General features: G+C 40.8%; 1 protein-coding gene across 2 annotated transcripts in view; it reads right to left on the bottom strand.

Moving 5' to 3' along the window:
• The window catches only part of plppr2b (phospholipid phosphatase related 2b), a 68,458-nt gene that overhangs the window by 10,925 nt on the left and 29,866 nt on the right, over positions 1 to 27,667 (bottom strand). For both annotated transcript variants that reach the window (XM_033972297.2, XM_033972304.2), the window contains exon 2: positions 24,019 to 24,207. In XM_033972297.2, coding sequence (XP_033828188.1) covers positions 24,019 to 24,207 — 189 coding nt within the window. The remainder of the gene's footprint in view (positions 1 to 24,018; positions 24,208 to 27,667) is intronic.

Here is a 27,667-nt window from a genome sequence, read left to right as displayed (position 1 = left end):
AAAATAAGTCGACATCAGGGACTCAAACCGGGACTGGCATAGGACTAAACCAAGTCTACATCAGGGACACAGGACCAAACCAAGTGTGACTGCTCCCTGAAAACCTAAATGCATTTATTTTAAAGCAGATTAAAAGACGTCCTGTCTTCGATGTGGTTTTCTGCAGCAGGTTGCGTGTGACTGAGGTCAGATATCGTCACGTTGGACACACTGTTGTTCGCTTGTTCCTGGAGGCGAAATAGAGCGAGCGGCTGCTGTAGAATAGAACTGCCTCTTCATAATTCCACTGGTGGGCTGCTCTCGAAACTTATTACCCACTCGCTATTATTAAAAGAAAAAATCTCTGTCAGAGCCCAAAGAAAAATGGTGCATGCTGGGAATCACATATTAATAATGCTGTCAGAGATGTCAAGACGAGGCAGGGTGACATCTACGCGACGCTCGAAATGATTAAACGTATGTAGTCACCAAGATAATAATAATGCACGTACAGTATGTGTAGTGTACTGTGCAATCAAGATCCTGGAGCAGAATGAGGAAGAATTTTTACTTTTTAAAGCTCAACATTCTAAATCTTTATCCTTTAAATCAGACCTGCTGTGTTTGTAGATGTTCTGTAGTTATAGTGGGTCATTCCGATATAATTTTCACATTTTAAATCGCAATATTCATCTAAAACAAGTAAATAAAATAAATACGTTTGTTGAGTTCTGTGTTAGAAAACTGCAGTGCCCAATGGGAGCTGACGTCGAGGTAAACGTCATCACAACAAAGCGCCGTGGAGGTGTCGGAGCCTCCTGTGGATCGACACCAGCGAGAAGCAGAGGTTTGAGAATCAGAAGAAGAAGAAAAAATGGAAACGGGGCTCGATCAGCAAAATGGTGTCTTGAAAATAAGTGTTTAAAGATCGCTCAAACATGAATCACTCCCAAAACAACTCGTCTTAAAGCAGAGACATGAGGCTCTTTAAGGACTGAGCACATTATAAACCAGTATAGCTCGCCTAGACTTTTTTTCTCTTTTTTTAGCCATAAAAATCATGTTAAAGGAAGTATCAGCATGAACTTTTGCCTTTTTTCACACAACTACCTCTATTTTACACATCCATCCTTATTTTTCCTTTGCTGCGCTCTGATTGGTCGTCTTCGAGGGCGACGTAAGCACATGACCGTAATGACAGTGACGTATTTAAACAGCTCCACGCCTCTGCTTTGAGACGCCGTTTGAATTTACATGAAGCACAATTAGTTGCAGAGTTACAGTAATGAAAAGTCCACAAGCATCCGACGCTATAGAGTTATTGACATGTAAACTGCTAAATCAAAAGGACCAAAATCAGAAAGAAATGAGATCGAGATTTGCTTTTTACATGTGATTTTATAATATGTAACTCCAAAAATGTGATATTAATCAGATTTTACGTGTGCACAGTGTAACCCACAGCACGTTTTTTTTTTAAGGAAATATACTGTAGACAAAATAACACACGACGTTGGACATTATGACCCAATGTAAGTGAAACTAGACTTTACTCCTGACACACCTCCAGAATGTTCTACGCGGCGTCACTGTGCTGCTTTTACATTTCATTTTAAAGCAGAAAAACTAGAATTCAATCTTTTTCATGTCACTCAAACTCAGAGTTTATTTAAAGTCTCTTGAAGGTCTCACCAGAGCAGAGCAGAGTTTGGAGAGTGATGTGCAGAGACTTTATGATCAAACAGCTTCTGGTGCCAGAGCTAACATGAACTGTACATAAACTGGATAATTTACTTATATTTTCAGTATAAAGTGTAGTAAGATTAGAACAGCAGCCTGGTATTGGTCCCATCAGCAGCACGGGTCTGTCAGGATTTGGTTTTTTTTGTGTGTTCTGTGCTGTTTTTCCCCCTCCCTTCTGTGTTTGAGCCTGGAGGTGGGCGGAGTCTCTGGCACCGCCTCCACACACCTGAAATCAAGCCTCCACCTGTGAGTACTAAAGGACTGAGGACCCGACACTCAGGGCCAGATCGTCTTGTCATTTTCCTGTTTTTTTTTCTTCACGTCACGCTCCGGTTTGTTTGTTCGTGAACCGCTCTGCTCCTCCGTCTCCGACCCAGCTCTCCACGACCGCTACGGGCACCTCAGCCTCTGACCCTGCGACCCTCGACTAGCCCCGAGACGACTGCATACGACGCCGCTCTCGACTGTTTGCTCCGTCCACCTTCATTCACATTCACGTATCTGCAAACAAACCCTTGAACGGTTTCCCCGAGTCTGTACCTTTGGTCTCTCCACTGACAGAATAACGCTGAAGCAGGACTATACCCAAAAAACTACTCTAAAAACATGAGCTGCAATAATTTAACAGCAAAATGAAGGACTTTAGTTGCTAGTTTGCATCTATAACGAGTCATAAACGTTCTTTATTTGACCCTCTACATCTCAAATCTTACCATAGAACAGAAAAATACCAAAAAGTCCAGCCATCTCGTATAGAACAATAAGTCGATATAGTCATTATTTTTTAGTAATTTGATGGCGCCCGTGCTCACTTCCTGCTTGTAACGCGGCAGCTAGCAGGTTAGCTACGTGCATTTACGTATAAAGTCTATGTTAGCCATATAAAGCGTCAAAATTTGCCCTGGTGACGGGTCTAAACACTCATAGTCCACGTGCTCTTCTCTGTAAACCTCGGCACAGAAAACGCTCCGTCAAAACGCTTCCTCGCAGCACGCCCGGAGTCCCACCTCTTCACCCCGCCGCCGCCGCAGTGAGATTGAAAGGTTACGATGTGAGCAGAGACGACCGTGTTTGTGCGAGAGTGACAGCAGAAGCTCCGCGGGTTGAGGAGGCTTTAATTGGCTCGTTCATTCAGCTCCCGTCGTGACGAGGTGACAGCCGCTCAGAACAGGTGACTCGTGCCTTTTTGTGCACGCCGTCCCGAGGTGTCTGACAGGAAGTGACAAGGATTGTTAAAAAGGAGGTCAGAAACGATCAGCTTTTCAAACGGAATGGTCCCGAATGATAAGTTCCACCTTACTACAAGATCGTTGTGAAAGTTGCTTGAAGCTCCTGTATTATGGAAAAGTGACTCTTGTAGCTTTAAGTTGTTGTATTTCAGTTAATGCGTCAAAAACAGACCTGGAGTTGTGTTTTGTTTCATTCACACATGTTTGAGTTACACTTTATTATTATTATTATTATTATTATTATTATTATTATTATTATTATTATTATTATTATTATTATTATTATTATTATTATTATTATTATTAATACCTTTCGTTTTATTAACCTGGAATTATCAGGAGCTAAAATGCATGAAGCCAAAAGAAAAACTCATCTCATTATGGAGTAAAACCTTTAGAACTGAATAATCTCAAATAAACAAGGTTCAATATCTTAAAATAAATGGAAGAGATTTTTTATTTTTTTTTACGTAAATATACTGTAAACTAAAAGGTAAGATGTAAGGCAGCTTTAAATAAAAAATAAAATAATAATAATACAATAAATAAATAAATAAAATAATAATAAATAAAAATGTGTATCTTATATTTGTTGATTTGGTTACTATACAAATAATTTTAAAAAATGTATCGCAAAAAAAAAAAAAAAAAAGCTTAGTCTGCCTACATCTCCAAAACTCAAAATGCTCTGTTCCACCTTGTGATGTCATCAAGTGGTAGTTTTTAAGTTAACATCTACTTTTACACTTAAGTTCAGTAACGATTGGAAACTCCAGGGTTGAAATGATCCAAATGATTCTATAAATGAAGATGTGTGGAGTTTAAAAACACAGCGGAGCACTTCCTGTATCGCCACATGATGACATCACAAGGTGGAACAGAGCGTTTTCAGTTTGAGACAAGAGCTCGGTCTAAATCTGCAGGTTTGTTTGTGTGTCGTTTGTGATTTGTTTATGATGAGGACACAGCGTTACGATAACACATCAGAAAATGGCCTTTTAAGAATGTGGGAAGTATTAGCATTAGCATTAGCATTTAAAGTGTTAGCAGTTTAAGTATTTTCAAGCCCTGGAAACGCCACCGCTGAAGGAAGGGCATCCTGTTTAATTCACTCTGCACACTCTGGTATTACTGAGGACACGCTACGAAACGTCACCAAACTATAAAAAGCAACACAAGCGTATGGGGGAGTGTGCAAATCTGAAAATAGTGTGTACATTTACTCCCACAGAAGGGACTAGATTAACGTTTGGCGTCTTCAGAGCGACGTGAGCTTAGTACAGCACCTGCTAATTCAATATTTACACTTTAAGCTTCTTCTAGCGTCTCCTAATAACTCTAAAGAAGCTTCTTACTCAAACATCGCCGGGCTTGTGTTGACATGACGTTGCTCCTCTTCACACACACACAAAAAACACTGGAAATTCTCACAAGGATGCTGGTTACCATGGCGATGGAGCTGCTTCACTCTCATCAGCATCACCCACACACGCTCCATCCATCTCCTACTCTGTGTCTGATCCAGCCTTTATGCCCGGCTTCACTGTGGCCAAGCGGCTTTTTCCGGGTCTTTGTGGAGGAGGAAACTAGGTTAGCGCAAACATAAACCAACATTTTTTACCATTTTTTTGCTTTCGGGATATGAATCTAAAACGCCCGTGCGCTCTGGGATTGTCACCTCTCTTTTGAGTTCTGGGACACCTTGAAACTTCTACGACGGCCCAAACTATCACATTTCAGTTCATTTGATCGTTGCTGAGACATAAACGAACAGCGATTTACATTTAAATCAGACGTATTCAGCAAAATGGACTTTTCAGAGCTTTTAAATATTGTTATAGTTGTTTCCTTCTCAAAAGAAAATTTCAATTCTGTCAACTGGAAAAAATATTCTTCAGTTCTGGTCAGATTACTCCTGGACGTGGCCTTATATCTGTCTGAAGGAGGCGCTAACTGCACTGAAGCTAACACAACATTTAAATGGTTAGAGAGGGGAGGAATGAACACCAAACAAACAAAGAAAACAATAGTGTTAGCTTGTATGCTAATAAGTGTGAGAGCGCCTATTAAGGGCCTGAATGATTATGCAAAGTATGACTCAGGCACAGTTCTCACTTAGTGTAGCTCAGAAACTGTAAATAAACAGGTGCGTTAGCTTCAGTGTCGTTAGCGCCTCCTTCAGACAGATATAAGGCAGCGTCCAGCAGGAATCTGACCAGAACTGAAGAACCTTTTGTCCAGTTGACAGATTTAACTTTTTCTTTTAACTCTGGATCAGACCTGGACGACCGAGGACGACAAACTCCGAACACACTCCCCGATCCGCTGGGTCTGTGAACTGAAATTGCAAAAAGATCCTCGGCCTTTGCTCAGTCGCCTTTTTCTTTTCAAAACCATCAGAGAATCCGCTCCAGACCCTGAAACTGTCTGTAGATTTGAACAATTTTACTATATATTTGAAAAAGTGCATTTTAGATCGTCAAATTTGTTCTGTCTCACTGTAAAAACCTGCACATAATGATTTTTATATGTGTTTGGACTGAAGGAAACACCATATATTGGACATGGAGACATTTTATTGTATTTTCCTGCTAAAGTCAATGATAAACTGTTAGTCTTATTGTGTAATTGTAATGAAATGTGTGTTTTAATGTGCGTTCACTGCACAGGGACTGCACATGAAAAGCCGCAGTAGTTAAATCTGGTACTTTTTTTGTAAGATTATTGAATTTGTACATGGTCACTGACGAATAAAGAATAAAGAAAGAAAGAGAAAGGGATTACACACACACGTTTAATTAATCTTTCATCACTTATAGTCAAGACGCCATTTTGTCGATCAATCCTCAATTTCACCACCACCGGTCCACGCCCACTGCTCTGTAATTACTTTGTTTTTACATTTCATTTTTCTTAATTGCGTAGTTATTTTGGGACAAATTCAAATAAATCTGCTACTTGCTCGTGTGATCTGCAAGGTAAATGGTAAAAATGGTAAACGCTCACATTTTTATACAGCCCTTTTCCTCCTCCTCCTTCAAGACACTCAAAGCTCTTTACATCAAGGAACCACACACACATTCACACACACACATTCACACAGACACTGGGGAGGTGGGTTGAGTGTCTTGCCCAAGGACATAACGACAGCGTTCATCTGTGGGAGCTGGAATCGCACCGTCAGCCTTTGTGTCAGTAGATCTAAGGACGAGACTGACTGGACCCGCGTGACGTTTTGTGCGTCCAAACCGCCGTCTTTGAGTCTCAGTTTTTTAATCTGTTTTCTTTTGAGGTGAATAAATTTGAAAATGTCAGTGAACTTATTTTATTGTGATAATCAAAACCACAGATTAAATGTTCACTTTTTCATATTTATCATCTGTGTAGAGTTAATTTTGTTTTTGAAAGGTGAAATCCAGTTGCAATAAAAGGTAAAAAAATTAAATAGTTCACGTGCATTTAATATTAATGGTTCAAAGAAAGATCAGGGTGAATGTTACCCCTGCAGATTTAGGCTGAGCTCTTCTCTCAAACTGTAAACACTCTGTTCCACCTTGTGATGTCATCGTGTGGCGATACAGGAAGTGCTCCGCTGTGTTTTTAAACTCCATACACCGATTCAAACCCCGGAATTACTAATCTGTACTGAATTTAAAGCTCACAAGAGTCAATTTTGCGTAATATTGGACCTTTAGGCTTTAATCTGGAACTAAAAACTCAAACTAGAAACTAAAAAACAAACTCTAAACCTGCGTGAGACTGGTTATTACCTCTAGTCGCTGTAAAAGATTAATTCTCAGACTAATAATCCCTTGTATCTGTGCGGTTATCCACGCATGGTTTAATACACTGATGGACACCCCTTTCTGAACGATCCTTGTTGTAAAATGCTTTAAATGCCCTGATGCTGTATAAAAATCTCATAATTGTTCGCGTATATTGACACACGTCGCCCTTATCGTTCTTTACGTAACCCCCTGACTCTGCCTCTCCTCCTCTTCCTCTTCATTCTATATAATCATCAGTTGTTTTGCAAAACTGAGCACAGTGCGTTTTGTTTGGCAGCATTTTAATTGGCCGCTCAGGGCTGTTTATGACATTTGTTTGTGTGAATTATAGCGTAAAAGGAGAAAAGTTTTCCGCGCGTTTTGCCAAAAGTTAAAACCGCTCTTATTGTCCGTCATATGGAGCTCCATTATTCATGAAAGAAACCCCGAGGCGTCGCGCTGTGCAAACTCCTGCCCCATTTGCATGAACGGTCTGTTATCGGGACGCCGTGTTCCTGCTGATAAATAAAACGATTATAGATATGAGATTGTCTATAATAACAAAGTCTATGGTTTGAACGCTGCGAATGTTCTCGAGCGCGTGAGAGTGGATTTCTTTTGAGTTTTTTGTTGCAAATGACAACTGTGATTAGCGCAACAAAAGAGGCAAATTTAGACGAGAAGCGAAAACGTTTTATCGAGAAATCAGTGTATTAAACCATGCGTGGATAACCGCACGGATACAAGGGATTATTAGTCTGAGAATGAATCTTTTACAGCGACTAGAGGTAATAACCAGTCTCACGCAGGTTTAGAGTTCGTTTTTTAGTTTCTAGTTTGAGTTTTTAGTTCCAGATTAAAGCTTAAAGGTCAAATATTACGCAAAATTGACTCTTGTGAGCTTTAAATTCAGTACAGATTAGTAATTCCAGGGTTTAAAAACACAGTGGAGCACTTCCTGTATCACCACACGATGACATCACAAGGTGGAACATGATGTTTACAGTTTGAGAGAAGAGCTCAGCCTAAATCTGCAGGGTTTTTTTTTCTGTGTTAAACATGTGTGAATGAAACAAAACACAACTCCAGAACGACACAAACCAAAACTCAAACTGTACGTCTTTGGAATTTGGTAGATTTGCCTCTTTAAGTTTCATTATTTTTATTTATACAGAGACTGAGCGCCTTGTTAAAATGCAGAACAAAACAAACAAAACACATAACTACACTGGTCCATTTAAATCAGGCATGCCCAAACTGTGGCCCGGGGGCTAAACGCGGCCCTCAGACCAATTTTTCTCGGCCCATATTACCTTAAACAGTACTTTTTACTATATATTTCTGAAAATCTACTTTAACAAGCCCATATCAAATATTTAATGTGTCCCACTGAGGATGTTAGTGTGAATAAAGGTCGAGTGGTTCAGTCTAACTTGTAATAATATCGCGGATTTGAAGTATTCACTGTATTCGCGACCGGTTTATGGCCCTAAATCAGCCCTCAGCTTTGTTTTGTGTTTTTTACATGTGGCCCTTAATGAGAAAAGTTTGGACATCCCTGATTTAAAACATTAAAAACAGGAGCATTAGAGGATTTGGGATGTTTTTAGACTCAAACAATCATGAGATCTTGTATGAAAAGCTCAGTACGTCATGAGTTATTGCGTCCGTTTCCATAGTGACTGTGCGGTTGGTGGGCGGGTCTACAGGGGCGAGGACGCAGCTGTGAGATCGATACGACTCCAACGCGTTTGTACAACACACTCGCTCTGTTCTATTTACGGACCCGAGTGTGACCTCCTCTTTTTGACCAGTATCGTTTAGTTTATTGGTTCTGCAGTCGCCGGGCAGATTACAAACAATTAAAAAACACATTTAAGCATCCGGTCATTTACAATCAAACCATGTACTGTCCCGTTCTTTCATTTAAAAACCTCACACTCTACATTTCCACATTAAAAGTACAAATATATGTCAAAAATGATCATATAAGCTCCACGTGCAAATCAGCGTCGACACATTTGACTCTAAACGGACTTTTCTAACGTTATAAGAAGCGTTTTCAGGTCAGAGGAGAGTTTCAGTCTGTCCGGGATCACGAGGACACATCAAATCAAACACCGCAATTCAGCTTTAGCGTTTGAGACGAGGACGGACAGTAAATAGGTCGGGGTCATACCTGGACGACACACACAGGATTATGACTCAAAAGGAATCAAACATATTTACGAAAGGACGGAGGAAAACGGGGTCAGAGTTCAAGCAGGTTTTTGTTTTTTATGGCTTCGGTTTCTTGTCAAAACTGAAAAGCAGGTTATCAGACCCTGTGCCCAACAAAACAAAGTAAGGACGAAGGAAATAAGGAAATAATCAATACTGTAAAGTTTGCTTGATTCTCGCTTCAAAATGTCAGTTCTGCCCGTGTCTTGGCTGGACGTACAAACTGATGTTATTTGACGATTTACAGGTCGACGTCGGCTCAAAGTCTCTGTTACAGCCTCATTTTTAGTGTCTGTCCTGTGTTTTGTGAGTGTTTGAATCCCGTTTCCCTGTGTAATCCTGTCTGTGTGAGTCCTCGCTGGTGATTGGACGACTGTTTTCCCGCCCGGTCAACCCTGCGTCTCACCTGCAGCGTCTCCTCTATTTAAGGAGATTGTCCGTTTCACACTTCGTCGGGCGCATTTGAAGGACGCGTCACTTCTTCCACGGGAAAAACGAGGTATATTTTCTTAAAGTTATGTAAAAATCACCTTGAACGTTATATTTGTCTATTGATATTCAACGTGAACGGCTGCGACGACGACACCTTTGACTCTTCTTCTGTTAAATAATAAAGAATCTAAAATAAAACTAATTATTTCAGTGTCCATTTTACACCTTTAGGTCAGGAGTCAGCAGATGTAAAGGCTGGAGTTGCCTGTCCCATTTCAGCACAGAGGAGTACCCTTCGTCAGTCGAGTACTTCGAACGGTGCTTTGAAGTGTGCATTTGCCGAACTGAGACAGCCACAGTCTCATTTAGCTGTTAGTCACTCGTTTGTCTCTGTGTGTGTTTTATATGTGTTTAGGATGTTCGTTTAGTTCTGTTTTTGTGTCTCTTGTTGTTTTGTCACTCTGTTGTTTGTAGTTTTGTGTGTTTTTGGGACACTCGTTTAGTTCTGTTTTTGTGTCTTGTTGTTTTGTCACTCTGTTGTTTGTAGTTTTGTGTTTTTGGGACGCTCGTTTAGTTCTGTTTTTGTGTCTTGTTGTTTTGTCACTCTGTTGTTTTTAGTTTTGTGTTTTTGGGACACTCATTTAGTTCTGTTTTTGTGTCTCTTGTTGTTTTGTCACTCTGTTGTTTGTAGTTTTGTGTGTTTTTGGGACACTCGTGGTTCGGTTTTGTGTCATGTGGTGTTTATTTTGTTTTTAACAGACCCACGTGACCAGTTTTTTCAAGACACAAACTTGTTATTTTTGGTTTCTTAGTTCAGGTGATTTTGTTTATACATTTACTTGAATATTTTAGACCATTTTTGTTACTTTTTTACAATCGTGTTTATTAAATTGCTTCTTTATTTGACCATTTTTCATTTGTTTTTTGTTACTTCCCTGACGCTGACTAGTCGAGCTGCGTCTCATGTTTGGATTTAAATTTATACAAAGGTGTTCTGTCGTTATTTGAAATGTTTTTAACAGCTACAGATCAGTTTTGTCTTATTTTATGTCAGTTTAAAGGAAATACATGCCGTTTTCTGTCTCTGCTCTAGTATCAGCTGATATCGGGCATCGGCAGATAATCAAAGTCATAAGAATCGGTATCGGAACAGAAAAAGCAGAATGGATGCCTAGAAAAGCAACATTCCTTTTTTTTTTTCTTTTTTTTTTTTCCACAATAAGATCTTTATTTTCTAAACTGCCAGAAAAATGTGTTATTTTCTCCCAGATTATCTAAGTGGAATTTACAATGACACAGAAGTATTTTGCTTTAGAACTTACCACTACTTCCTTTATATTTATATATTTTTTTATATTTTTATTCAAGTTTTTAATAGGTAAAATGAAAATAATAATAATGAAATCAATATACAAATTAATTAATAATAAATAAAGTAATAAATAATACTAAAATAAAATAAAACAATAAATTAATAAATATCTATAAATAAATGGAAAGAAAATAAATATATAAATAAAAATAAAGGAGGAGGGAGGGGGCGGGGTTCAGGTAACAGACTCTAGTAAGTTACCTGATGTTACCCGTCATTTCTTATTATTTGTAACATAAATATGCAAATCCGGGCGTGTTCATGTAGATTAAACAGGAGCTTCCCTAATATTGACCCGTCAGCTTTATGTGTGAGCAGCTCTAAGATTTAAAACAAACTGCAAACATTTAGTTATGTAATCCGTCTTTAATCAGTTTCTTTTGGCTTTTTCCTGATGGTGTTTCTTATCCAAACTCTCGCTGTTACTCACACCACAGTCACAGCGTGTTCACTTTTTCAAACGCATATATTTAACAGCATTAGACAGATTCCTCCGGGGCAAAACGCAAGACTTAGCGTTATTTCAGTTATCTGCATAAATAGACAGTGAAAGGCGCCGCAGTCAAAATGTCAGTTGTTCCGTAAACAGATTGTCGTCGCCGTTCTCCTGAGGCCGTGTGCAGCGGCGGTGTAATGGTTCACACTGTGCTCGAGCCTGCAATTACCATTTGATCCAGCGATTCGGCCCAGCGCAGAGCGGGAACGAGCACAAACATGAGAGCTCATAGTCGCACTGTGAACGGGGGACGCAAATCAATACAGAAATAAAACATTCTCAGCTCCACGACACACTGTGGAAGCCTTAAAAGTTATAACTGATCCAATACTGGTATCGAATCAATTATAAACCTGACCGTGAGTATCATAGCAACCAACGAGCCAATCAGGAGCGAGGCTGTTGAAGGTGACGCCCCTTTCCCGTCCAGACAGCTGGTTTGGGAGGGGGCGAGCGCTTAGCAACACTGTCAATCAAACCTGTTGCTAACGCTAATGGGAGCGACCTTGGGGAAAGAAGGCGCCTGATTTGTCTGTTATTAATGTTCATTTCTTGATTTACAGACAAAATAGCGAAAAAACCCCCCCAAAAAAACAAAAACAGGATCATGTAGAGCGGGTTACTAGGAAGTGAATTGAAGCCAGAGTGGATGGAGCAGGACGTGCGCCCATGATCACTTCCTGTTTGGAACGTGGCGGCTAGCGTAGCAGGTTAGCTATGTCCATTTATACACTGCCTGGCCAAAAAACGTCCATTGATGGAATAACCTGGTCATTCAGTACATTCAGGTGTCAGTTGACCTCATTCTTTGAGCACAGACTGATGCTGAACCTCGACCGGACCAACTGCAGCAACACTAACATATTTGCTCAGTTAAATCCAGGTGGCGCCTTGGGGTCCCACCGGAGGAGCTGGAGGACGTGTCTGGGGTGAGGGAAGTCTGGGATAAGAGGAGGAACATGGATGGATGGTTTCAGACGACATCACACTGTTGTATCGACCAATAATATTTAACACGGATGGAAAAGCTAAAATGAATATTGTTAAAATGCAGAGTTTTGTTCTAATACGGCGAGTCACTGATAGAAATGATCAGGTTCAACTTTTGTGAATTTACCTTTTAGATAAATTTATCTTTTGGCAAAATACAATGTAATCAATAGGGAAAACTGGCTCTTGCGCCCCCATCTGGGAGAATGGCACCATCACAGTCCAAAATCTGAAAACCCACAAAAACTCATAATGTTTGAATTTCTATTTACACAAAGTTGTTCTGTTGTTACTCAAGAGATAAATAGCAGCTGCTCGTCCTTTTTAAAGTGTGGTTTATTGTGTAGTGAGTATCGACGATAAACGATAATACTGAAACCAAACCATGAAGCAGAATTATCCTCCAAAAAGTATTCTAAATGTGCAAGTTTGTTACGTAATATGAGCTGCAATAAATAAATAAATAACAGAATAAAACACTTAAGTCAGTTTGTGTCTATAATGAGTCAGAGAAGTTCATGATCCACCTCTACAGCTCAGGTCTCATCTTTGAACAGGAAAATAACAAAAATGTTCCTTTTAGTGCAAAGACAAAGTCCCACATAAAAAAAAATAAGCCCCTAAACATAAACAGTCACATTTTAATACAGCGTTTTTCCGTCTTTAACACACTCAAAGCTCTTTACATCGAGGAAACACTCTGAGTACACCATCCGTTATGTCGTGTGTGTGGAACGACGTCGATACTGTGATTATCGGAACAGGCCTAGAACTACGTTAAGCCAAAAACGTCGTGTATTTATCAAGACTTTCCATCTCCGACACCGACATAAACGTGAAGAAGTGCAGCAGAAGTCCCATTAAACCAGGTAAAACAAATATTTATGCAGATATTTTGCAAAGATTTATTGTTCATAGTCCGTTTTTTCTCATTTACTTTTTAAATTCAGGTCAAGGCTCTGCTACACGCTCTGAAAGCCCAAAGGTGAAATAAGGATGATTTACGGGTGGATGGATGATTAAATTCAGCTTTTTAACTCATTTGAAACACTATTGTCATTTATACAAAGCGTAAAGGGAAAAAAAAAACAATATATACAGTGTTATGTTCATTTTAGTGTTTTCTTTTCCATCGAAAGTGGGTCCAAATGGCTCTTTAGGGGTTAAAAGTTTCAGACTCCTGTTTTGTGGTTACTTGAGAGATAAATAACAACTACCAGGACCTGCAACGAACAAAATCTGAAGTAAAAATAGACGATAAACGATGATATTTAACCCAAATCATAAAGTAGTAGTAGTGGCACAGATATATTTACATTAAGTCTAATTGTTGTCATTAAATATTATAAAAATCTGGCAAACCTGGGGGATTTGTGGATATATACAGTAACAACAAACTGTGAAAGGATGATTTGGGAGTCTACAGGCGTCATCTACATCACTCGATTCTATTCTCACACACTAACCCGCTCACACCTCCACACGGAGCGGACGACCGACATCCACCCACGCTCCAACCTTCACCCGTGCTCCCAAACGTACAGCATTCATGCCGAGTACCGCACACAAACGCTCTCACTCACCGATCACTTCCTATGTCCCGCTCTCGTGCCAAACCCAACCTGAACAACCACGATTTTCTTATTTAAACGCGTGCGATTGTTTGCTGAAAAACACGACTCGTTAGCATCGCTGTTTGTTTGACGTTCTGTCGTGTTCTGCTAAAAAAAAATCACACCGAAAAATCACAGAAATTCAACAGCGCAATCAATTTGTTTCTGGATATTGCAACGATTTGAATCACCACCTTCTGTAATAGGGGTCACAGATGGCTGGAACCTATCCCGGATAATATGGTGCAAAGGCGGGCTACACCCTGGACGCCCGCCAGTGACTCACTCTCGCGTCCATTCACAAGGGGGCGACGTGACGATTCTTCATTTCGCCGTCCTGTAGTTAATTTCCCTCACCTCAGATACATAGATGCGTTTGTCTCAGAGATTAAACGAGTTAAAGCGAACATTTGTAATTAGATTGACCGACACGGCGCTGTTGTATTGTCACATATCGCCACTAGAGGGCATCTACGTCAATCGCTTTGGCTTGACAGAAGAAGACCAGGGGGCGCGGGTGAGGGGCGTGTCCCGATTCGACGGTTTTACACTTTGTCAGGTGCATTTGAAGGGCACTTACGTAACTTCCGACGCGAAAAGACCTGTCCCGTTTCACGCACCCAACGAACGTGGCTGAAAATGTGCCCTGCGTTTTTACCGTTTCCATGGAGATCGTCCGTGAAGGAAGCGTGCGTCCGAGCAGACTTCGCGCACTGCTATATCGCATCATGCACCACACGTCACTTCTTCAATGGGAGAAACAAGGTATATTTTCTCAAAGTTATGTAATACTCGCTACAATTGGGGGAAAAAAATCACCTCAAACGTTATATTTGTCTGTTGATATTCAAAGGGAAAGATTAATTCCTTACGTCGTTCAATCCAAACAGAAATAAACGGCTGCGACGACGACACCTCGACTCTTCTTCAATGAAATAATAAAGAATTAAAAGTAAAACGAATTATTTCAGTGTCCATTTCACACGTTTAGATCATCAGTCAGCAGTTGTCACGGTTGCTAGACGACGTAACGTAAGCGGTTGACGTACGCTCCGAGGTGTAGGCCTGTCCCAGTTCAGCACGACGGAGGCCACGCGGGTGAGTACCCTTCGTCGGCTGAGTACCCTTCGTCGGCTGAGTACCCTTCGTCGGCTGAGTACCCTTCGTCGGCTGAGTACCCTTCGTCGGCTGAGTACCCTTCGTCGGCTGAGTACCCTTCGTCGGCTGAGTACCCTTCGTCGGCTGAGTACCCTTCGTCGGCTGAGTACCCTTCGTCGGCTGAGTACCCTTCGTCGGCTGAGTACCCTTCGTCGGCTGAGTACCCTTCGTCGGCTGAGTACCCTTCGTCGGCTGAGTACTTCGAACGGTGCATCGAAGTGTGTGTTTGTCAAACTGAGTCACATCCTGAGTCTGAACCAAGGCCAGACGAGGGAAGAGGAGAACAGGTCTCACATCTGCCACCTACTGGTTAAAAAGGCAAATAAAGTTACAGACAGTAGCTTTAAACGGCTTCTTTCGACGTGTTTCTGCCACTGATCTCTATAGACCTGACCTGTATAATTAAAATGTTTAATGCTCTTCTGTGGATTATTCCAGGCAAAGCAATAACATCTACAGTGAGACAAGCAGGTTACAGAGTTCACCTTTAACAGATTATTTTATTTTTATTTTATATAACGCTTCAGTCACACCAGAGAGTCCAGATGTTTTTATAATCTGTCAGTCTGATGGAAATGTGGTGATATTTTCATATAAAATCGTCTGTATAATGAGAAAAGTCCAAGCACAAGGCTGGATTAATGGAGACTTTTGGGAATTGCGATTGTCATTTGTTCCGTGGGGGATTATAAAGGAAAGAGCGGCGCCTGCGACGTTTGTAAAACACTGTGTAGATTTGACACTAATGACACTAACATTTCAAACTCAATTTCGATACTAAAGCATAGACTTGATATGATTTTGAAACCCAAATCATCATTTTAAAAGCTTTTTTTTAGACAATACTGTCATTTTCAACATAAAGTACCATATTTTCCGGGCTATAAGTCGCTTTTTTCTCATAATTTAGCTGAGGGTGCGACTTGTATATGTTTTTTTCTTCATTATTTTGCATTTTTTGGCTGGTGCGACTTATACTCCAGTGCGACTTATACTCCCGAAAAGACATATTTGTTCATTATTAACACTGGCTCTGATAAAACTCAAGATGAAACTGGTCAGAAAAGGTCAAATTGCATCCAGTTATGTGACTTTTTTCAGCATCAGTACTTGTCTAAATGAATATCTAATTTTGATATTAGTTTTAGTATCGATTAGTATGATTTTTGATACTTTTGAGAATCCTAGTTGACGCTGTAATGGAAATATCTCACGTAACCTTGATTCTTTGGTTATAAATCAAATATTTATTAGTTTGAGTCCGTGGTAATTATCTGAGACTGTTTGGTTTCGTTTACTGGGTCAGACTCATCTCTTTCTCAACAATAATCCTCTTCTCTCTTCTCTATAATCTCATCCCCACAGAATCAGAGCGGCTCTGAACCGCTGTGATACTGTTAGACCGTCTCCTTCTGCCGCAGAATAAAACTCAAAAAAGGCATTTTGTCTCAGAAGTCTTCACTTTCACTTCTCGCTGTGCTATAAGAAATTCCCACAACAACTCAAACCTACACTTTTTTTTCCCCATTTCATTTTTCTTTATTTCTACAGGAGGAGCCCAGTGAGAGTTAACAGAGTCTCTTTTTCAGCGTCTGAATCCAGAACAATACGAGCAAAACCAAACCAAACACATTTAAAACATTAAAAACAGGAGCAGCTGTGATTATAAATGTTTATCTCCAAATTATTAAAGTGCAATATACAGTTTTACATGTCCTTGAAATGTATTCCATTTGTGGGAAGCGGAATAAACAATAATAAAACGAAATAAACGCTTTTTTGTCATTTCAGTTTTAGCCGTAGATAATCATGATCTTGTATTAAAAGTTCCCGTATCAAAGTTCAACAGACGGATGAGATATTGAGTCTGTCGTCTGTTATGAAACATAGAGCTGAGAGAAACAGTAGAACTAAAGGTTTAAAGTAGAGACGACGTATAATCTTTTCTGTAATTCAACACTGGATGCAAGATTTTAAACTGTTTCATCAAACCAAAACCCGAGATATTTACAGGTGGTGACTCTTTAAATCGACGCACCATTTAGATCAGAGGCGTCAAACTCATCTTCACCGAGGGCCACATCAGCAAAATGGCCGCCATCAAGGGCCAGGTGTGACTGTGCGGCAGGATAAATGTCACTAAATGTAAACAAACGTCATGTAAAATAAATGTAATTACTTTATAACTTGTTAAATAACAGTTTCTGTGATAAACTGTCATTTTTAAAAGTGTGTATCTGGTCGGGACACACCTCCTCACAGACCTTCAGCTCTGCTTCAAATTCGGCCTTTTAATTATTGGACAGTTTGTTATTTTTCTTGCAGACTAACTTTTTCATACTTAGCTCCGTGTTTGGTGTGAAATTGTCGACGTAGATTGTACTGACCTCGCCTCATAACACAAAAAACATAAGTTTTTCTCCTCAAAGCACAAACTTGTTTTCACCTTCATCTTTCTTCCTCCAAACTTCCTTCCACGCCGACAATTTTCCTCTTCATGAACATTTTGTGATGATTATTTGCAAATATTTCTCAGTGTCACTTGTCGGGAAAATCTCATTAGTTTATTGTCAGTGCAAACATTAAAGCAGCACAGACTTATTTTAAAATGACAGTCAAGCCTTAATTTACCTTCTCACGGGCCACATAAAATGATGTGGTGGGCCGCATTTGACCCCCGGGCCTTGAGTTTGACACATGTGATTTAGTGTATAAAGATTTGTCGCTTGCACATCACTTAAATGTTTTTATAAGAAAATAAAATACTCAGTTTTAGTCACATTCAATGATAATTTATTTAATATTCATGAGGAAATTTTGGATTACATTAAAATGTCGTTGCAGTTTTAAATCAATTAGCAGAGGGAGAACTTGCACACAAACACCATCATCCGCGTATAAATGGAATTAATAAATATAATAAAAAGTAGTGGGCCCAAAATTGAGCCTTGGGGTGCTCCTTTACTTAATAATTTTAGACCCAATCATACGTGACGTCAAATCCAATCTGCTTCAGACGCTTCAGGAGGATTTTAAGATCTACTGAATCAAAAGCTTTAGTTAAATCAATAAACAGAGCGACACGATCGTGTTTGTATCAACGGCTGAGAAAATGTCATTTAAAACTTTTGTGTTTGCAGTGACGGGACTCTGCCTTTTTTTTAAACCAAGGTCATTTAGATATTGATCGGAAATGATTTAATTTTTAGTTGTCCGACCGTTATGTACAGTCAAAACATGTGACGTCTTCTATAATTCTGGTATTACTGCCATTTTAACTGATAAATAAAGAAATAATACAGGTTGAATTAAATATGGGGCAAATATGAGGCTCCTGTGGACCTGTTTGGGTCTACGGAGCGGCGAGCATTTAAGACCTCCATGTAAGTCCAGTGTGCCCAGACTTTTTTCATCAAGAATTCTCAAAACTTGCAATAAAAAAGTACTGCTTAAAAGTGATGTGGGCCGATTCACAAGCCTGAGGACCAAGAAAAACTGGTCTGAGGTCCGCATTTGGTCCCTGGGCCACAGTTTGGACATGCCTAATGTAAGTGAAAGATCTTAAAGAAAAAATGTGACTGTTCTGCCCAAGTTCAGACTCAACATCAGAAGGTCAGAGAAGATTAGAAGGACCAACGTTATGATCTAAAACGTGACACTCAGAGATAAAACGCCTTAAAAACAGCACAAATTTACAACAACTGAATCGAATAAAATATCAGTTAATGTTTAAACACCAGGTTGTGACATGGATCTGACTTTCCTTTTCTAACTGTTAATAAAGAGCTATTTCTTTTTAATGAAAATGTTCAAATCTGTTCTAGTTGTGTGGAGTTTTCCAGCAGCGTTTCTTTTTCTAATTAAACTTACGATGTGTCACGATCCGCACTGTTCCTGCTCCATGTCTTACCTCCTGCCCTGTTCCTTCCCTCCCCCACCTGTCGGCGCTGGGCTGATCTCCTGGCTCCTCCCTCCCTCCCCATCAGCGCAATTACCTCCACCTGCTGTGGATAAGAGGAGCCAGGAACAGACACTCGGGGCCAGATCGTCTGCGTGTCCACATCCTGTCTCCTGGACCACCCCAGCTTCCGCGCGCCCGGCTCTGCTCCGACCCCGGCTTCCCAGACCCGGTACAGTCCTATCTCGCTTTGTTCACCGCACCCTACGCCTCTGGACCCCGCTCTGCACCCTGCTCCTCTCCCTGCTCCTCTCCCTGCTCCTCTTCCTGCTCCTCTCCCTGCTCCTCTCCCTGCTCCTCTCCTTGCTCCTCTCCCTGGCTCTGGTTGGTCTGTTCCTGTGCCCCACATTCCCGGACCCTGGCTCGCATCCTGCTCCCCGCCCCGGCGCCGCCCGCACCGTCGGCTCTGCCACACCACCCGACCTGTCCCTGGACCCCGGCCTGCACCTTGCCCGCTGTCCCCCCGCCAGCTCAACCTCAGAATAAAATTTAATTGTGTGAAATTCAGATTGTTGCATCGATTTTTCAAAGTTTCAGACAGTTTCATATTTATATCGTTCGTTATTAAAACCTCATAATGTTCCAGTTTAGAAAGCGTCATGAAGAACAGTTTAAGACCAGATTAAAATACGAAGGTTGTTCCAAAAAGTTTGATTGTTTTTGTTTTGTACACTGGCAAATAACACTTTTTTTTTTTTTTTTTTACACTTACAAATTTCGTTACCTCAGTTTACGACTTATAAAAGGTGAATAATGCACATCCTAATATCACATAAAAGCGACGTTCTTTCTGAAGTCGGGTTAGCTGCTCTTTTACTGTAAATGAATCAGTTTAGCCGTTACCGCAGCAACCCCGGTCCCTCTAGCCCCGCCCCCTGCTGTCATCGGGTCGACCGCGCTCCCGAATATTTTTGAGACAAACTCGGCGCAACGAATGTCTCAAAACTCCTTAAAGCGTCATTTTCAGATTTGTACGTGTAAAATGACAAAGTTGTGCGTGTAAAAACAGTATTTGTAAGTGTAAATGTTTTATATTTTCTATTTTTTGCCAGTGCACAAATCAACATTTACACGTTCAAACTTTTTGGAACAGTCGAGCCTTCATATAAAAACTCACCTCTTCTCCTTGGCGTTTAATTGTAGCTGCACAGGATCTTGGCGTTTTATCGTTTTACTGCCTCTGTGTCGTGTTTGATGTTGTTTGCGCGGCTTAAGTTGTGTTTTAAATGTGTTAAATGTGTGAATAGAACATTAAGAGCATTTTTATTTTGTTTAATTTATGAAGATCTATTACATAATAAACAGAGACAGAGCTGACCGACGAGTTCTGCTCTTTCCCACGTTCTGTCGTCTGTTACTGGACTTTGGTTTTATTATCGTAAACCAGCGGGTGGCGCCGTGACGACCTAAGACGGGACGTTAAACCGGTTGATTTGACTCGTGGCTTGATAAACACGAACATTAAATCTATTTGACAGCTCCAACGGCTGCGTCTGAGGAGGATTTGCCTGATGGTGCGAGCGTTTCCTTTTGTTTACTATTTGTAACGAGGGACCAGATGTGCGAGGGAGTAGAAAAAGTCAGACGTCATATATAACGGCGAGCGCAGGCAGAGGGCGGGACAGCAGCAGGTCTGTCCCAGGAAACACGATAATCGACTTATGGTTCAGTTTATAAAAGATGGAACTGTATTTGTGCACATTTTCTTTAAGATAATGGGGAGATTTTTGTTATTTCTGTTGTGGTACGATAATATTTGAGCTGTAAAGGCTTGAATGTGTAACTTCTGTGGCTAAATGTCGCTTAAATCTGCTATTAATCTGGCCTTTTTATGATTTTAAGAATGTTTTTTTATTTCTGCTTTGTTATTATTGTGTCAGAGGCATCAAGTAGTTTCAATATTATCGTTTATCGTTGTATTTTTCTTACAGTCACGTCTGATTCATTCATGATGGCGATGGACACGGGCTTAGATTTTCCACTGTCACCGCCGAGTCCACGAGCGGCTCACGAGACGCTCTGTGTTTGAGTCACCGAGGAGACGCCGCTCGCCAGTTCTGTCCTCGCTTCCAACGGTCGACAGCTGTCACAACGCGTCAAGCCAACGAGCGACGCCGTATTGTACAAGAAGTTCAACTCCAGCAGGGAAAAGATCAGATGTAAAGGAAAAACACTCAAACAGGACTAAACCTGGACTGAAACAGGACTAAACCGGGACTGAAACAGGACTAAAACAGGACTAAAACAGGACTAAAACGGGACTAAAACAGGACTAAAACAGGACTAAACCGGGACTGAAACAGGACTAAAATAGGACTAAAACACAGGACTAAAACAGGTCTAAACCAGGTCTAAACCACAGGACTAAAACAGGACTAAACCTGGACTAAAACAGGTCTAAACCGGGACTAAAACAGGACTAAAACAAGACTAAACCGGGACTAAAACGGGACTAAAATGGGACTAAAACGGGACTAAAACAGGACTAAACCGGGACTAAAACAGGACTAAAACGGGACTAAACCGGGACTAAAACGGGACTAAACCACAGGTCTAAACCAGGACTAAACCAGGACTAAACCAGGACTAAAACAGGACTAAACCACAGGACTAAACCACAGGACTAAACCACAGGACTAAACCAGGTCTACACCAGGACTGAACTACAGGACTGAACTACAGGACTAAAACAGGACTAAATCGGGACTAAAACGGGACTAAAACAGGACTAAACCAGAACTAAACCAGGACTAAAACAGGTCTAAAACAGGACTAAAACAGGACTAAACCGGGTCTAAAACAGGACTAAAATGGGACTAAAACGGGACTAAACCGGGACTAAACATGTGGAATCAGTGTTTCAGTTTTGTGCAGTTAAAACCTGGAACAGGCCTCGACTTTGACGATGTTTAACTCCAGGCTCAAACGGTTCTGTTTATCTGTGACTGAAAGGGTTTTATTCTGCCTCTTCTCGTTTAATGTTCTTTTTATGTTGATAACTTATGTTTTGATTTGTCGTTTTGTGATTTTAACGTCTTTCTTATTCTCTAAAACACGTTGAATCACTTTGTGTCCCACTTGTGCTGCACAAATAAAGGTCAAAACACTTCACACTCCCTGAGGTTTGTGTTTGACCTGTAATGCAGAAATCCTCATCAGAAATAGCATCAGAACATTTACAAACAAAAACCTCAGAGTTGGTCTATTCTTCCTCTAAACTTTTGAAACGTCAGACCAGGAACTCACACTGAACGACGACGTGAGAGGAATATTTCTGAAGCTAAACCTACAGAAAACAATTCAAGGTGGAAGAGAACGCAGATGCTCTGACTTAAAAAAACACACTTATCACTTGAGGCAAAGCACGGCCCACTGCTCCCACTCTGCAGCTCTTTTCTTATGCCCACAGCCCACATGTTTCATAACTCAGCTGAGTCCAAAACAAGAATGAGCCTACAACTACCACTATGCATCTACAGCGACTCGAGGAGAAGAGAAAGTGATGTTCTTGAGCCGTGCGGGCGACTAAATCACTCGAGTCAGGGTTGTTTGATGCTGGTCCTAAGCCGAGGTCATTGGAGTGGATTACATCACCCAGAAGGAAAAAAATAAGACGAGAAACTGAACTGAAAAACATCTATTTAAGCTATAATCACACGGATTTAAAGGGCCCATTTTACACTATTCTCTGATCTACAGTCTGTAATAAAGTCGTTTCCTTATCAAAAACAGACCTGGAGTTATGTTTTGTTCTTCTCTCAAACTGAAAACACCCTGTTCCACCTTGTGATGTCATCGTGTGGTAATAAAAGAAGTGTTTTATTGCCTTTTTAGAATCGTTTGGATCGTTTCAGCCACTGGAACTGCCCATTTCTACTGAATTAAAAGTAAAAAAAGAGCTGAAAACTGCTTGAAAACGTCCACTTCGTGACATCACAAGGTGCAACAGAGCATTTTGAGCTTTGAAAATATAGACAAACTAATGCTAAAAGGTCACTCACACTTGTGTGAATGAAACAAAACGCAACTCCAGGTCTGTTTTTGACGAGGTAACAGCGTTGCTTAACCCTATAGCGTCGGATGCAATCGCCGCTGATAGACTCGCGGTTTGCGGACTTTCCATTACCGTAACTCCGCAACTGATTGTGCGATCATGTAAATTCAAACGGCGTCTCAAAGCAGAGGCGTGGAGCTGTTTAAATATGTCACTGTCATTACGGTAATGTGCTCACGTCGTCCCTCGAAGACGACCAATCAGAGCGCAGCAAAGGAAAAATAAGGATGGATATGTAAAATAGAGGTAGTTATGTGGGAAAAAGGCAAAAGTACACGCTGATACTTCCTTTAACATGACTTTTACGGCTAAAAAAAACAATAAAAGTCTAGGCGAGCTCAGTCCTTAAAGGGTTAACGCTCACAAGAGTCAATTTAGCCTAATATTGGACGTTTAAGATTTAACCTTTTTAAAAAAATGTAATAATGAAACTCACATTTGTCTCTTAGGGTCAGACACAAAATCAGCCACAAATGAGTAAGTCTTAGATGAAAATACGGATCTATATTTAAGAGTTTACTCACAAAAAACAAGAAACTTTATATATAAAACCAATATTTTTTCCAATTAGCAGCTTTTAATCAAACAACAGTTGGTCTAATCTTCAAACTGCTGTGACAAAACACTCACAAATCACAATGAAAACGCTTTAACAGAGGCAGATGACTGTAGACGCACTCTCGCTCGCTATCTCGCCTGCTATCCGCGACGGCTGCTTTAGCGGAGGACAAATATAGTGTCCGTCGCCATGGTTACGCCACATCCACACAAACAGAGAGCAGCGAGACCACGAGGATGTACACCTACACATCCCTGACAGCGTTCGATTTATAACAACCCCCCCCCCCTTTTCCCTTTTTCGCCTTTCCTTCCCACTGCCACAGGAACATGAAGTCATCCTAAATGTAAAGACGTGCCTCGTGTGGCGTGCGGAGCGTCGTCGTGTCGCCGTGTCGCCGTGTTGTCGTGTCGCGGTGGGCACCTGTGGAGGCGAAGTTTGCACTTACGGTCACAGTGGGGATGGCCGTCACCAAGGAGTAAACCAACACCGGCGGCGCTCTGCTGTTGTCCTCGGGTCCGGGGTACGGCTTCGAGTAGGATTTGTCGAAGCAAAAAAATCCTTGGACGTGGACCGGGAAAGTGTCCGTGTATTCAAAGTAGTACGCCAACAGTACGGTCCCTGCCATGATGACGAGCTGGAAATAAAACATATTGAGCACAGCTTTAGAAAGAGGGTAAAAACGCCAAAGAGTATTCATAAAAATCATAAAAACACAGCGGTGAGTTCCATTTCCACGGAGCGAAAAAGCGAAATGTGTAAAGTGTGTGGTGAGAGGGAAGAGGATGAAGGGAAGTGAGAGAGAGAGAGAGAGAGATGGAAAGAAGAGGAAGGAGGGAGAGGGGAGAAGAGAAAGAGAAAAAGACAGACAGGATGAAGGGGTAAAGAGAGACTCGTCTATACGCAGAGGAGGAGGAAACAAACGGAGCAATCACAGAAATCACAGTACGAGAGGAGAGAGGAAGGAGGGGAAGAAGGGAGGAGGATGTGGGAGGGACCTGAGACGCAGATGGGGTAAAAAAGAACAGCGGATTTGGTTAGCGAAGTCTCAAAATAGAGGCGGCCAATCGGGTTTGAGGAGTCATTCACAACAGATTAAGCAGAGCGTGAAATATGACCTTCAGACCGAAACACAAATGTGGAGTAAACGCATGAGTGCAGCTGAAAAACAACAAAATAAACTGGAAAAATATGAACGATTTTACGAATAAAAGCACGAATTGCTCATTTCTGCTTCACCGGGTTCAAAAAGTGCACAAAAGCGTCATCTGAAGAAAGATTTAAAGCTGCGTCTGTGTCCTAATGTTGTTTCCTCATCGCAAACACACCTGGAGTTGTGTTTTGTTTCATTCACACATGTTTAACACACAAACTTCAAGCGGAAAACACTGCGTTCCACCTTGTGATGTCATCGTGTGGTGATACAGGAAGTGCTCGATCGTGTTTTTTAACTCCGTACACCTTCACTAGAATCATTTGGATCATTTCAGCACGAATCTCTACAGAACAAAAGCTAAAAAGGAGATGTTAAGTTGAAAACTACCACTTCATGACATCACAAGGTGGAACGGAGCAACTCCAGGTTTGTTTTTGAGGCGGTATTAGCATTAGAACATATGATTCTACTGTAAAATGTTGTGACGATACTTGAAACGCAGCAATTTTCATCGTCTTAACCAAACTACACAGACTCATGGTCAAATATCACCAACTTAAAGTTTTGCTGCTTTGCCTCAACAAACAAAAAACACATTTTTAAACTAGATCTAGAGAAATAAGTTCACATGTTGGGAAGTAACTCAATACATGTACAAAAAAGAAATATTCTGAATACTTTTAGTACCGTATTTTCCTGAGTATAAGTCGCGCTTTTTTCATAGTTTGGCCGGGGGTGCGACTAATACTCAGATGCAATTTTTTTCTTCATTATTACGCATTTTTTGTATGATGTGACTTATACTCAGACGCACTTTATATGTGAAATAGTTTTTTTCTTCATTGTTATAGATTTTTGGCTAGTGCGACTTACGCTCCTGTGCGACTTATACTCCAGTGCGACTCCTGTGCGATTTATACTCCGGAAAACACGGTACTTACTTCTTGAATAACTTTATTTTTGGGCACAGTTCCTCTTTCATTTGGTGCATTCAGACAACAGTTACTTTTCTAAATTAAAATAAATACACGGCGACACATTTTGTCTTTGAACTGCACGGCGTTAGTGAGAAAAAAACACGCACAGATCTCTCCGTGTGAGTGATTTTTCATGTCTGATTAGACGTAAGTTAATGCAAAACAAACACGGCAACAAAAATAAAGCTGTTTGTGATTAGATTTCATGTTTTTTTCACTATAATATGAGGCAAATCAGTGTAAAAGTATTCAGAGTACTCAAAATACAGAACTCTGATTGGACCGTGTAACACAAATATATTTTAATTCACACATTTTCCGTCGCTGCCTGTAACGCCCAAGGTCAAACGCGGAAGGTCAAACGCTTTGCACGCACGTTTACACAGCGCTCAAGCTAACGTTAACCTCTTCTCCCGTCTTCCGTCGTTCTCCAAGCACTTAATTTCAACTCATTTTAGTTAATCACTTTCATTAACATTAAAAGTCAAGAGTGAGCGCTTTACAGCCCAAGATAAAAGGCTTAATGGCGGCAGATGGCAGACGCATCGTGAAAACAGCTCCTCCGGCGTGTTCGGGAGTGCCACTTGATCCAGAGCTACGGCGAGGAAAGTGGAGACGCCGGCGCCGCATTTAGCCGCCGTACACAGTGAAGAGGGACAATAATGGCAGGAGGCAGCGACCGTAGTAAACGCTGACCCAATTTAAACCCGCTCCTCTGTCGGATCGGCTCTTTTCCCCCGCGCTTCCCGGACTCCATTAGCGATTGTGATTCCCTATATGAATTGCAAAATGGAATAATTGATAAGCCCGTTCCCGTGGCAACTTGGCTCCTTAATCGAATGCATTAAAAAGCGGCGAGGCATGGTGCATTCTGAAGATCAGCCGCAAAGTGAAAAGTTTAAACAGGCCCGCAGACGATATTATAAAGAAATGAGTGAATGGAGCAACTTACAAAAGAAAATTACCCTAAATGCAGTAACTTTATGTGTAAAACGGCACAAAGGAACTTGTTTTTTGCTTTCCTTATGTGGTTTATTTTTATTTTTTTTACATTAGGATCGTAAATTTAAGTTGTTGTTGAGAATTTTTAGGGATTGATTTTAATCGTGAGGACTTTTTTTTTTTAAGTATTAGTCAAGAACGTTTTGTAATTTTTCTTTTTTTTAACCGTATCGTACATTTAGAGTTGTTTTCCTGGAGGATAATTCTTGGGTTTTTGTGTCAGTGGCGTAAATGAGTTTCAGAATTATTGTTTATCGTCTATATATTTATTTTTACTGATATATTGAACTTCAAAATGTGTCGTGACAGGTCTGTTTAAACTTGATTTTTAACAGTTCCATTGCTGCACCATGGTCCCTCGTTTATCGCAGGGGTTGGGTTATAAAAATAACACGAAATACGCAAAGTATGAAGTGAAGTATCATCTTTATTTTTTACATTATTCTCTCTGTTTGTTGCTGTAAAACCCCTCACCACACACTTTATACACTTTTCTCACACAGGCGTTAACATTTTCTCACATTTCTCTCTCGTTTAAACTCTCTCAAAGTTCAAACCTTCGTAGGCGTCTTTTTCGGTGCAGAACGTTTCATCGACATTGTGGGTTTTGTCGGGGAGAAAACAAATTGCAAACGTACAGCACTTCAGAGTCACACTGAGATCCAACGTTTATGTAAATTTGTCTGAACACATTCTGTACTGGACAGGAGACACGGCACGGAGGAGACTGATGGACAATGGTCTACAGTCCAACAGCCAATCAGGACGCACGACACAATGGTCTACAGTCCAACAGCCAATCAGGACGCAGAACACAATGGTCTACAGTCCAACAGCCAATCAGGACGCACGACACAATGGTCTACAGTCCAACAGCCAATCAGGACGCACGACACAATGGTCTACAGTCCAACAGCCAATCAGGACGCACAACACAATGCACACTCATACGTTGTAAAAAG

The sequence above is a fragment of the Periophthalmus magnuspinnatus genome, chromosome 1 (assembly GCF_009829125.3).
Source record: "Periophthalmus magnuspinnatus isolate fPerMag1 chromosome 1, fPerMag1.2.pri, whole genome shotgun sequence".
NCBI lineage: Eukaryota > Metazoa > Chordata > Actinopteri > Gobiiformes > Gobiidae > Periophthalmus > Periophthalmus magnuspinnatus.
The sequence above is the reverse complement of the archived record's forward strand: the minus strand, read 5'-3'. Positions and strand labels throughout refer to the sequence as shown.